Here is a 12,899-nt window from a genome sequence, read left to right on the forward strand (position 1 = left end):
GTTGAGGGGCACTACAGAAAAACTTACTTAACTGAAACACTGCTCCCTACTGTTTTGATTCCACAAAAGCAAGAACAATTTTCTCCTATAACAAGAGTGCTGACACACTAGCTGGAAAAGTAAAACAAAATTAACGTGTATGTGTGTGTGTGTGTGTGTGTGTGTGTGTGTGTGTGTATAAGGGGAAACAATCCCCTAAATATTTTTATACTATATTGTAAAAATGGCATTGTAATTAATTTCCAGAAGTTAAACACAGATAACTAGCATTACCATCAACAACTGCATTTATTCCAGAAGTTATTTGAACCAGGCATTGATAATTTTGCAAACTAAGCAAAGTGCTAAAATTTCCCAGAAAAGACCTATTCATCTCTTCTTTCTCAATTGTCAACATCACTATAATGACTACAGTTTACATCTATAAACACTATATGTAAATACCATATGTAAAACCTTATCCCTCAACTTATGACATAAGTGAACAAGCAAAGCAAAAACATGTCATGAAGAAGGGCAAAATAAGTCCTTAGAAGCATCAAGAACTAAAATATGGACCCACTTGCATGTCCACCTAATCATGTGGTCAATAACAATTTGCTCTGTTTTTCTTGGTCATAGTGTCTTCACTATATAATTAAGTCTTTGGATCACATTATTCATCCAAATAATTTTGTGATTAAAATAAATTTACAACATATAAAATAGAAATTTCTTCCAAAATAGCATTAGGGATAGAGGGAGAGTTGAATCCTACTCAGAATGTGTCCCATGCATGTTACCCACCCCTAGCCATGGCTTCTCATCACCTTCCTGATAACTCCTAGAGCTCCGTGGAACATAAGTGGAATTTGCATGATGGTATAATCTCTAAGGCTGTCACTAGCTCTAAAATTCTGGATTCTGTGAAGACAGATCTGACTCTAGCTCTTATCCCTTTGAGAGATACATCGTTTTATGCTGATGTAGTCTAAAATTCAGGATGATCATCCAGGGTAAAACTCTTGGAGAGTATGGGATACACAGTCTCCATTGTGCGTGAATGCTAGAGATTTGTTTTCCGATGTTACTCACTGTGATCTGACACCAAACACAATGCAGTCCTGTCAGGCCCTGGTAACATTTAACCGTTTTGTGGCACTTATCACATTTGGTTGGGCAGTTACCTTCAACCCAGTAATGATGCATGACCTAAAATAAAATAAGAGCATTGTGATAAGAAGAGGCATCCATAAACACCACCCTAAGAAAGCAAGCAGAACCACACACTTACATCAGTGTTCTTCTTGGACTTCACATAAGTCTTGATGCAAGAAGGAGGCGCTCTAGCCACACAGCGCTCATGGACTGTGTACTTGCAAACTGAAAAGAAACATGTACACACATTCAGAGCTAATCCTGGGCCTGATTGCAATTTTATAGGGAAAGAATGACATTAACAGAACCTCATTTCATATCCACTGGTCCCTAATCAATCCAATCAGCTACATCAAGAAAAAGTCTAAGTTGACTGTTTTTACCATGGAATACAAAAGGCCAATTAGTACAGGAAATATTATGCATGTGAAAAACCAAGACTCTTCTATCATGGCATAGCAGGAAATGCTTAATTAAATCAGGCCTCACTCAAATTTTTCACAATAATTCCCAGATGACAGAAATATTAAAGACAAATTGATGACTGCCAAATGGCTTGGTATCATTTGCTAGAAGGAAGAAATCTATATTTTACAAAGTATAGGCATGAGAGCAGCTGGAGGGCATGGAAATAAAAGCCCATGAGTTTATGCTATTTTCTCTATTGATTTATCTAAACCTTAAATGGCTGATTAGTCCATTTCCAGAGAGTAGATTTCATCATGCATGCCAGGCCTTCAGTATAAGTTTATCCTCCATTTTGCCATCATGGTACTGTTTGTCCAAAAGGAACAGCCTTTTCTGAAAGACTTCTAAATGTATAAATATACATAGATCAAAAACTAAAGAAAAAATGATCATGTAGCCTTCTCAATAAAACAAAAATAAACCACTATATAGAAATAGAATGAAAAATGCTAAATCCACATACTATTCATATTGTAAAACTGTTCCAAAATATCCACATTTATGATTTCCTTTAGTGACACTGAGAAAGAAATCATACTTTGTCTTCTTTTCCATATTGGTGATAATATTGAGTATTGCATTTGTCACACTTGTCAGTTAAAATTTGTGAGCAAAATTCTCACACTCTGACATCATTCACATTATTTGAGTTATCATTTTGTTTCATATGCTCCTATCAATAGAATCTACCATGAAAAAATCCTTTATCTTAAAAACAACAAAACTTCAAAAACAAATTACTTCTTTTATATGTAAAGAATGTTCTAGCATAACTAGCCTTTCAAATGTGGCCACCAGAAACTGCTCTCTGAAGTGACATATTGTGATTTCATATAACTTTATTAATGTCACCTAACCATGGTTAATTAATATCACTAAAACATGGTTTTAATGTCAAATAATACATCTGAAAGGAATTGAATTCTCAGATATACTTCCAAAGAAGCTGCTACCTAAAAATAATATTGAAAAACTATATACTATATGGAAGCCATGTAAGAAATGCGATTTAATACAAATGCACAAAAATGGGATGTGTTTAATAAATGATAGTTTCAGTAACTCCACACATAGCAGAAAAGGTGACGAGAGGACAAATTACTGGGCGAAGAGAATGTCCTACTTTAGTGAGGAGGTCACAATACCCCCTCTGCTTTAACAAGGGCATTAGACAATGTAAGATTTCTCAGGCATAAATCTTGTTTATTTAAAAATACTTTAGTGATTTCTATAAATTGTTACATAACCTAGCAGAAATTTCTAGGGAGCAGTATTCACTCAACAGAATACAAAGAAAATTGCAAAGATAAGTGTACTTAAGTCAAAATAATGGTCACAACTCATGAGCAATCCTTTGGGTTCCAATATCCACTAATCTTATAGGAAGGCTTTCCTCATGATAGCATTAAAAATCATGCGCCTGAGGTGTAAGATTAGTTTGTATTCTTAATCTGAATGCAAATTAATAATCCTTAATTCAATGGTTTCTTAAAAGACCTAGAAGAATTGGCTCATTATAGAAAGACAATGTGAATAAGGTACTTGAAGAGGAAAGAAGAAATATGAGTAAGATATAAATATAAGAAACTGGTGGCAATTTTCATAATAATTCCAGGAAAAAATGAGACTCATATGACAATGGACACTATAATAGAAAGAAAATTGCTAATGAATTGGAAAATGTCCCTAGCTTTGTTCCAAGGGCAGGGTTTCCTAAAACTGTAGAAAGTTAAAGCTAGAGTGACCTAAACATTTAGGAACATACTGCAGGGAAACATAAATTCTAGGTACAGGAAGGGTCAGAATGATTTCTTAGGTCTCCATCTACAAATAGGACTATTCCATGAAATCAGCCTTTTCCCAGTGGAGGTGATGACATCCAGGCAAAGCGAGTATACTCACAGGAACAGCAGAGGCCCTGCTTCCCCACACCGATCAGCATGTTCAGGCAAAGATTGCAGTAGGCAGGTTTGTTAAAGTGCTTGAGTCGCCACACATGCTGTCCATCATCTTTCACGTTCTGCACAGGACATAAGAGAAACAGATTTCACTTAATGAAATAAACAGTGGAATATGCAAGTGCCAATAAAACTCAGAGCTGGACTGAGGCATTTGAAGACAATCTGTTATTTCATCCCTGACTTTCTCCAAGATCGCCAAAGAGTCTAGAAAAACACATGTGCTCTAGTGGAATGAGATCCTGCTAACAAATCTCGGATACTATAGCAACGCATGCATTCTTGTCTAATGTCAACAGTCCAACAGCATGTCCCAAACCATCATAATGACCTGCCAAACTCCCTAAGAATGGGGGCATGTCTGCCTCCCCTTTGAATATTTTATCCTTAGCACAATTCCAGAAGCAAATAAATGAATAAAGAGAAAACACTCTTCAGTGGAAAAGCCCAACAAATAAAACTTTGGAAAGAATGTTAACCCTTGCTTAGTAGTAGGAATGTGCAAATTTCATGATGGTGGGGTCTTAAAGGAGGCAGAGAAATGGGACCAAATGGGATGGGAAAGAACAATACTTAAAAGTAAGTTATTGGTGATATTTTAAGACTTCAGTTGGGGATTACTTACAGCTTATAATTTACAGTGGTATATTTTTGGAGGTCACAAATTGCAAGTTTTAAAAGATAAACTTTTTAGGGATCTAATTATATTATCATGTTACTTGTTCCTGTTTTGTAAAATGTGATTTTAATCTCATAGAAAGGTGCTAAAATATTAAAACTGTATCACTGTATTTACTTATAACAATTACTATGGTTATTTGCTGCAATAAAACCTTAGGTTTAAATTAATTCACGTTTTAGCATAACAACTATAATTATGATTTATTTTTCTAAGTAAAACTATATAATATCATAAAAGCTACTTCTCTAATAGGTATTTAATTACATCTATATTGTTCAGATTGAAGTAAAATGAAATAATATGATGCTCATGAGTCTCTTGAATTCCTTGCAAGAAGGTCAAGATACTAAATGAAGTTATTATATATCATTTTCTGCATTAACATGTAGTCCTTGTATACCATCACCAAGCTGTATCAAACTCAGATTAATTGAGACATCACTTACTCTATAGAAACCATTATAGGACATGATTTTTCAAGTTAGCCTAGTTGTCATATTTTTAAGAATACATTCACCTAATAAAACTGTTTGATCACCTACTGTGTGCTGAGACACTAATACAATTTCTGTAGTAGTGGGACAGCATAAACATGTCCAAATAATTTAATTTCCCTTCATACTAAAATATTAATAATAGAGCTTCCTGACCAGCTTTTCCTATTTCTAGTCAAGAGATAAAACACCAAATCTGAAGTACTTGATTAAATCCATAGTAACTAATTCTTACATTAGAACTAGAAATGTCAAATTTGCATCATAATATGAAACATTAATGAAAATGCTTCCTGGGAGATAATTCTCCATGGGTGTCTTGAATTTCTGCACATTTTGTAAGCAGAAGAACTGTCATTTTTTCCAGGCTATCTTTTCAAAGATATTTGAAAAACAAACAGCCTTGAGCAATAGAGATGTACCTCCCTCCAGAGGAGAGGGCAGGTTTACTTACTGTCCGGCATAATAAAAATAAACTCTCCTTTCTAGGAAAAAGTTAAGCAGGTTTCTTTACTGCACATTATAAGAGAGTTAGTTTCTCCAAGCCAAGGGTTTCAAGCCCTGATGCTGTGCACAGTGATTCTTTGGGCAATACTCCTGATCATCCTTGTGAGACTCTATATACCAGGAGAACCGGCTCAGACATGCAGCTCCTACATCTTACTTTGCTATAAATAAAGAAGTCCTTTGCTTCTGTCCTAGGTGTCTCCTGTCCTCTGCCATTATTCATGAAATGTTAGCAAGCTAGCTTGTTATCTTACAAGTAGGGTGACTCTCAGACTCTTCACAGTTCTTGACAATGCTCAGATTTTTTTTTTTTTTTTTTTTGGATGAAAGACTAACAAGCTCTCAACAAAAGCAGTTATGTAGAGAGTGTCATGGAGAAGACATCAGAAGACAGTGGTGTTTCAATTTTCTTCCACAACTTAAGAAATAGGTTTTATAGTAATTTCTGAATCCAGTTCTGGTTTGTTTGAATCACAAGATTTCTAATATCATTATTATGTGAATGGACCGTTTTACATATTTGTTTAGCATTGCTCTATTTTTTCAAACTGCCAATATTTTAACATTTCTATTCCTTCAGATAAAAATAAAACATCCTAAAGAAAAAAAAATAAAAATAAATAAAACATCCTGAGTGAAAAGTTTAAGTAATGGGGTTGTCAATTTAATACACAGATAGGGAGATAGATATAATATATAGATACAGGTAGATAAAATCAGCTTAAACTAACATTCCTAAGTGAAAAGAGGGAAGGGAAAAAAATCTAATTTTCATATGTATTACTGTTCTTATAATCCTTGTCATTTTATTTTTAAATGAGTGTCCATTACATGTGAATAAGCCTCATCCTGTTGAAGAGCACATATGGACTAAGTTAGCTGGCATTTTCCTTATCAAAAAATAAACAAGTCGGAACGTGGGTGTTCTGTCAATCAGAACACTTAGCCATGTTACAGGCTGCAACTGAAGTACAAATCCATTACCCAGACATAAAATACTTTACCAAAAAACAAATTAAATAGCTTTATAGCTCTTAACCGGATACATTGCCAAAATATGCAAAGGATGAAATATGTATGTGACTTCGAGGGAAGAAATTGAAACCAGGAGCCAACTATTTCTCAGCAGTGCAAATTATACCCCAGCTCTCTGTATTTTCATGTCTTGTCTTGTTTGTCTTATTTAGATGGTAAACTTAGTGGGGGGTGGGGAGAATCTGTCCCTTACTATATTCTATCAGCCAGTAAAGCGTATTCCTATTAGTACTTCTACTGCAAATAAATATTTATTGCCATCAAAAGGAATTCATTTTTTTAAACAAGAAATGATGAAGAAATCCAGAAGGTTTGATTCCTGGCCTACTATGAAAATGTGGATAAGACATTTCACCTCTCTTCTTCTTATTTTCCTCTCTAATAAAATGAAGGCACCCACTTTCCCCTCCCAGGCCATGGTGTGAGGTTTCATTATACAATACCTGTGAAGTCAATTTAGCTCCTCAGAAGACAAGTGTTATATAAACAGCAAATATGATTACCATCATTGGGTTGAGTTGTGTAACATCCCAACATTTCAGCCAAGGCTTGAGAAGGGTGTTTGTAGGTTTACTATACTTTGCTTCTTAAAAATTTTGTTCTCACTTTATCATTATTACTAGACATCACTCTTAGTAGAAATTTATTCCTGGTATTAGTAAAACACTATGTTTCAAATTTAAAGCAGTTCAGTTCTGCGAACCAATTACGACAGGGAAGTACTTTATGAAATGTAGGCAAGTTTGCGCGGAGAAGAAGCTCCAGGTTCTTCCTCCCTTTTATTCCCCTAGAAGTCAAAAGGAGGTTTCGAAGGCAAGAATGCCTTTTGGAACTTTTTGGAACCTACTTCATTATCCTAGTAATTTCTAAAGTTTTAGTTTTTCCCTAAATGCATCCAAGATCACAGATCATGTTCAAGTGAACTAGAGCTATTATAAATAACGTCATTTTTTCAAAAGACCTCAAGGAAAAATTTCACTAATGTCATGGCCAAAATGCTCTTAATGCCCATACTTGGCCACATCCCTGTTTCAACTGACTTCACTTAAAACACATTTAAGGGCTAATGTTGCAAATTAATTCCAACACATTAAATAATAAGGACCATTAAATCACCTTACTTTTCTGCTCAAGGTCTCCAAAAAATTACAACAATGTGAAAGAAACTGCTCTTTTAGACAGAAAGATGAGCTACATCAGGTCTAGGCAAAGAGAATGCAGAGAGACATTTTAAAATTCTGAGTGCAGTTGTAATCAATGGCATATCTCCAGACTTTCTGAAGTTAGGCTCAGGCCCTGCCATTCTTGGGTTCAAATACAAACTCAACAGCACGGCACATCACATAGTCATTTTCCTGGAATGACCCAACTTGGAATCTCAAGAATTGTTGCATTTATCCAGCTTCCTAATTTCTTTCTAGATTGAGCAATATATAAACAGCAAAACAACATCTCAACAAAATTAAATTTTAAAAAATAGAGTGTGAAACATTAGTCTTCCAAATATAGCGTAGTCTATTAAGAATGCCTCAGCTTCAGCGCTCCATTATACTCAGAAATTTCATCAGGAAATAGATTCCATCAGAAATCAGGAGGCATACCAAAAGATTACTTTTACTTTGCTGAGTCAGGTGAAAAAAAAATGTCCTGAAACATTTTGATCAACAGCAAAGTTTAAATTACATATAGTGTTTAAAGTCTAGGAATCTGAGAGCACATATAGAGAAATCAAAACATATATCTATTCAAACACCATACATGCCAGATGTGGGCACTACAATCTAAGATTAAGAAACTAAGGTATTCTTATATTAAGCCAAGCTCCTACTAAAATGTGTATTTCTGTTTTTATGATAATATGAATTCAGGAATCTTCCTGGAAAAATCTAATAATGATCCAAGATTACAAATACTAGGAATTGGGACATTATTAATTATCTTGTTCATCTAAGAAAAGGAATGGCTAAACCAATATTAGAAAAGGAAAAGGATATTCTTGCCCAGCTTCTTCCTGTGTGTCCAGAGAGGATGACTGGCTAGCACAAAATGACCTACTTAGTTTAGAACAGAGCCAAGGTAAAGATATCAACTTGATGAAGTTCACTGCTACCGTACTATCTCTTCATTCATCTACATGTCTTGCTGGGGTTGTCTAAGTGAGTGAAATAAAGGGTACTAGATTCCTTTCTCCTAAATGACTAAACATAAATTGAAACTCTTTCTGTTTGTAATAGGATTAGTGACAGAATAAATTAGAAGTCAGGAAACTATAGCCCTTGGGTCAAAGTGGGCAACCTACTTTTGTAAATAAAGTTTTATTGGACCACAGCCTTGTTCTTTCCTTTATTTAGTGTCTGTGATTCCTTTTGTGGCACCATAACAGTGGAATTGAGCAGTTGCAATAAAGACCTTACGGTTCACAAAGCCTAACTTATTCACTCTCTGTTCCATTATAGAGATTACTAATTACTAAAGCAGAGTTTAGTGCTAGATATAATTACTTTAAAATAAAATATTTTCATTCAAAATTGAATTTAATTTTTCAGTGAGATGAAAGGAAAGTCTCCCGTATAAATGACTATGCCTCAGGTATGATCAAAATCACAAGTGCCATCCAAACTCTCAGTATTCCTTCAGATGTAAGACAGTGTACCATTTCATGTTGGGTATGCTAAGTTTGATAGACTTCTTATAAGAGAAAGGAAATGACTCTTATTCTCTAGCATTTGATATAGAATCAGGTTCTGACAAACTACATTTCCGATTTTGGTGCCAAAACAGATAACATTTAAAAGAGAATAGCTCTTAAAATTCTGTTGATAGAGAAAAATAAACTACGCTGAAATCACAACCATTCTGCTTTGTTTTAGAAGTAAGGATTACTCTCTCAGGACAATGTTCTTATCTGTGTAATTTGGCTGGTACACCACAGTCACTTTCAAATACACCATGGTATTTAACTTGCACTATCAATTAGAATCTACTCCCTGAGCTCATAATTGACAGAAGACAAGAATATATAGGACAACATAACAAGATAGGCTGCACAATAAATGGCTGGATTCAACCTAAAGCTTCTAGATTTCCAATTTGATTAGCAAAAATGGGGTGGGGAGGGTTGGGGGAATTGAGGGGGGAATGGCATCATGAATCAAATTCTCTACAGGTAATAACATAACACATTAACTGCCTACAGAAAAGGAAATAAATCTCAATTACTAAAAAAAGGCCCTCATCACTCAGTTGTCATTGTGTCATTCCTGCTTTGTAAAACACTTTCCATGCCTTGGAATTAAAAATCTGTTTCTAACAAATAAATGCTCTGTTTTGTGATCATAATTACATGGCTTATACATTTTATTAAAAGACAATTCCAATGATTATTGGCTTATTCTTAAAAAAAAAAAAAAAAAAGCAGAGGAAAAGGGATTTGACTCTGAATTCTTCACAAGGGAAAAAAAAATCCCATCTCATAGTTCAGCTGATCTGTAAATGTTAAACGATGTCGCCCTGCCATCTAGTGGCCTTCTCTGGGAACACAGTTTCAAAACTACTGGTTACTACTTTGAAACCCTGAATTGATTTTTCCTGTTAAGCCCAAAAGCAATCTCTTATCACTAAAAACACAAACTGTAAATTTAAGAATATTTATAAAGCAAATTAGATATATTCACTATAAATCCATGACAAACACATAAATTGATGACAGAGAATTCTCATTTAGTTGAAATAAAGTTACTGCTATGCCAGAAACTGATGAGGTATTGTTTCTTTAAGAGTTTGAATTAAATCCATAAAGATCTGTGGAATATATTTACCCATGCTATTTTCATAACTTTACAAATACCAAGATTTATTAATTTAATTATTTTAAGAATTCTAAACAATAGCTTCGAAAGATGAACATCATTTCAAAATCTTTCTATAATATTTTAAATATAGATGACTAAGTCTTCACTTCTGAGTTTTGCTGTCTAGCACCCCAACTACCAAATGGTTTACTTACTCATTCCTGCATATTGTTTCACGCTAAAATTCCCACAAATATTTAGAATAAGCACACCTTTAGCTTTAAAAATACAAAATTCTCATATTTACTTGAAGGAACCATCCTGTATATCACCTACTAGTAATTTTTCTCTTCCTTCCTCTGGCCATGTCTAAAACCCTACGTGCCTCATGAAGGGTAAGATTAATCTGGATGGAAAAGGATTTGAAGATTCAGGTGAAAAAGAAACAAATGTTACTTTCCTGAAGCCCACTTATATATTCTCAAACCCATATGTAAATATGTACAAACATATTTGTATATAGTCTCACATGTTTTACAAACACAAACTGCAAGATTTCTTGAGGGCTTTTAAAAATCTGGTCTCTTGAGTAATTGTGGTATAATCTGCAAAATTGCTATCTCTGGTAACAAGAAATATGAAAATTATTGGAGTCAGCAGCAAAGAGGTGGACGTTATATTCTTGCATCTCAAAATTCTAAATATTGTATGTGTGCTTTCCATCAGTAATGCTCTTTGAATCTTAGTATACATTTTACTGCATGGATGTTATGGTTAATTCTTGTTCATTAAGGCTAAACACAAAAATTCAGTAGTGACTCACTGAGTTTGAAATTAACAATTACTGAAATTTACATCAAGGCTGAGCAGCAAGATTTGGTTTCTTTTATTTTATTATTTTATTTTATTTTATTTTATTTATTCATGAGAGACACAGAGAGAGTGGCAGAGACACAGGCAGACGGAGAAGCAGACTCCAGGCAGGGAGCCCAATGCGGGACTCGATCCCAGTACTCCAGGATCACGCCCTGAACTGAAGGCAGACGCTCAACTGTTGAGCCACTCAGGCGTCTGAAGATTTGGTTTCAAAGTCACTCATATACATTCTAAACTTAGGTTGATTTCTTTTCCTCAAACCACTATTTAATTACTACTGGAGGCACTGATACAAGAAAACTCTTGACAAGCTTAGAATGCAAGGCTAGCTGACTTGATATGTAAGAAAAAATTCTGTTTCATTTATATATAGTATATATATATTCATTATACTATATATATTTCATTTATATATATAGTGTGTATATATATATATATATATATATTCTCAACTACCTCAATATAAAATCGGCTTCTCCAAGTACTGGTTATCAATAAAACAGATTTTTTTTCATGGGGAGGGTGATTATGGAATGAGATGAAGTACCACAGGAGGCACAGAATACAATAATATTAGGGAGTTTCTTAGAGTAAATAAAATAATGAGAAGGTCAATATTTTTTTAACTAGATCCTAACTTTAAATAGAGAAATTATGTCTTAAATAAAAAGGTAATGCCTAAAATGAATCGATGTGTTTGTGGCAAATATTACTACATGACTTATGAACTAGCATTGTGGCATGCTTATTAAAAGGTCCAGGCACTCACTACATGCTTAATGACAGAAATGGCCAGATCAATTTATAATCAAAATGTGTAATAGAGAACCCCATTGAGTTACCACCAGGCCACCCTCTTTGTGTAAATGCTTACATTTTCCAAGCCTAGCAGGACAAGAAGTGGAATTGTTGTCATTCCTCCTTGGATCCATTCCTCCAGAGAAACTGTTCCATCATGATCATAGTCAATTTCTTCCATCATTTCATGGAGGATCTAGAGTAGAGAAGATGAGGAAAAACTTGCAATGAATCAATAAAATAAATTTCATATGAGAGAATAAAGCATTTAATTTAATTGGTTACAACAAACTGGCAGCTAAGCATGGTATACAAATAAATATCTAGGTAACCTGGTACAGTGTCAATCCAATAATTGAGTATATAGTGGCTTCGCAATAATTTCTAGAACCTGACTTCTTATAATATTCAACTTTTAGAAATAATTGCTTAACTTTTTAATACTTTCTCACTGAATGGTACAGCTAAAATGAGAAGGTATCCTTTAAGGGTGAAAGTGGTCTTTAATTGCTTTTTCTAGATTTTTTTAAATTCATATATATGCCAGATAATGTCTGAACAAATTAACTTCATGCCAAAGAGCTGAAATGATTCTTTGCTAAGTGGTAAGGGGTGAGGAAATTAAGTTGCTTTTAATTGCCTATCAGAACTTAATAAAGCCAAGAAGTTAAACCATCAAGTCATTTTTGATTAGATTTCTTTTCTAAAGAGGACTTGTACAAAGTGCCCCAAAATATTCTCCACAGTATTTATTGTCTCTCAGTTTGATAGCGGTAATATCCGTATTGAATCCAAGGGATTGTCATGAGGGTTAAACGTGTTAATATACTGTAAATGTCTTCAAAGAGTATCTAATATGTACAATAAGTGTCATATAGATGTTGTTAATGTTATTGTAGCAGAAACTATATGTGAGTTGTGAACATATTACCCTTGGTTGCCAGAATGGTGAAATACTTCCATTCAACAGCACCAAAATGGAAACATGGTACAGCCCCTATAAAGAAAGTATTTCACCACCCTTATCTAATACAGAGATTTTAATAAATTCAAGGAAAAAAAAAGAAATACAAAGAACAGTAAGACAAAAATTTGAAAGGTGCAATAAATGGAATACTTGATATGTGGCACAGAAGTGCTGTTTGCCTAAAAA

The 12,899-nt window shown here is 34.1% G+C and overlaps 1 protein-coding gene across 6 annotated transcripts in view; it reads right to left on the reverse strand.

Annotated features, from left to right (window-relative positions):
- DGKB (diacylglycerol kinase beta) overlaps positions 1-12,899 on the reverse strand; it is a 638,855-nt gene that overhangs the window by 499,913 nt on the left and 126,043 nt on the right. For all 6 annotated transcript variants that reach the window (XM_055314473.1, XM_055314471.1, XM_055314470.1 and 3 more), the window contains 4 exons: positions 11,823-11,942; positions 3,508-3,625; positions 1,274-1,362; positions 1,075-1,191 (listed from right to left, as the gene is read on the reverse strand). In XM_055314473.1, coding sequence (XP_055170448.1) covers positions 1,075-1,191; positions 1,274-1,362; positions 3,508-3,625; positions 11,823-11,942 — 444 coding nt within the window. The remainder of the gene's footprint in view (positions 1-1,074; positions 1,192-1,273; positions 1,363-3,507; positions 3,626-11,822; positions 11,943-12,899) is intronic.

Source organism: Nyctereutes procyonoides, unplaced genomic scaffold (genome assembly GCF_905146905.1).
Source record: "Nyctereutes procyonoides isolate TBG_1078 unplaced genomic scaffold, NYPRO_anot_genome, whole genome shotgun sequence".
Lineage (NCBI taxonomy): Eukaryota > Metazoa > Chordata > Mammalia > Carnivora > Canidae > Nyctereutes > Nyctereutes procyonoides.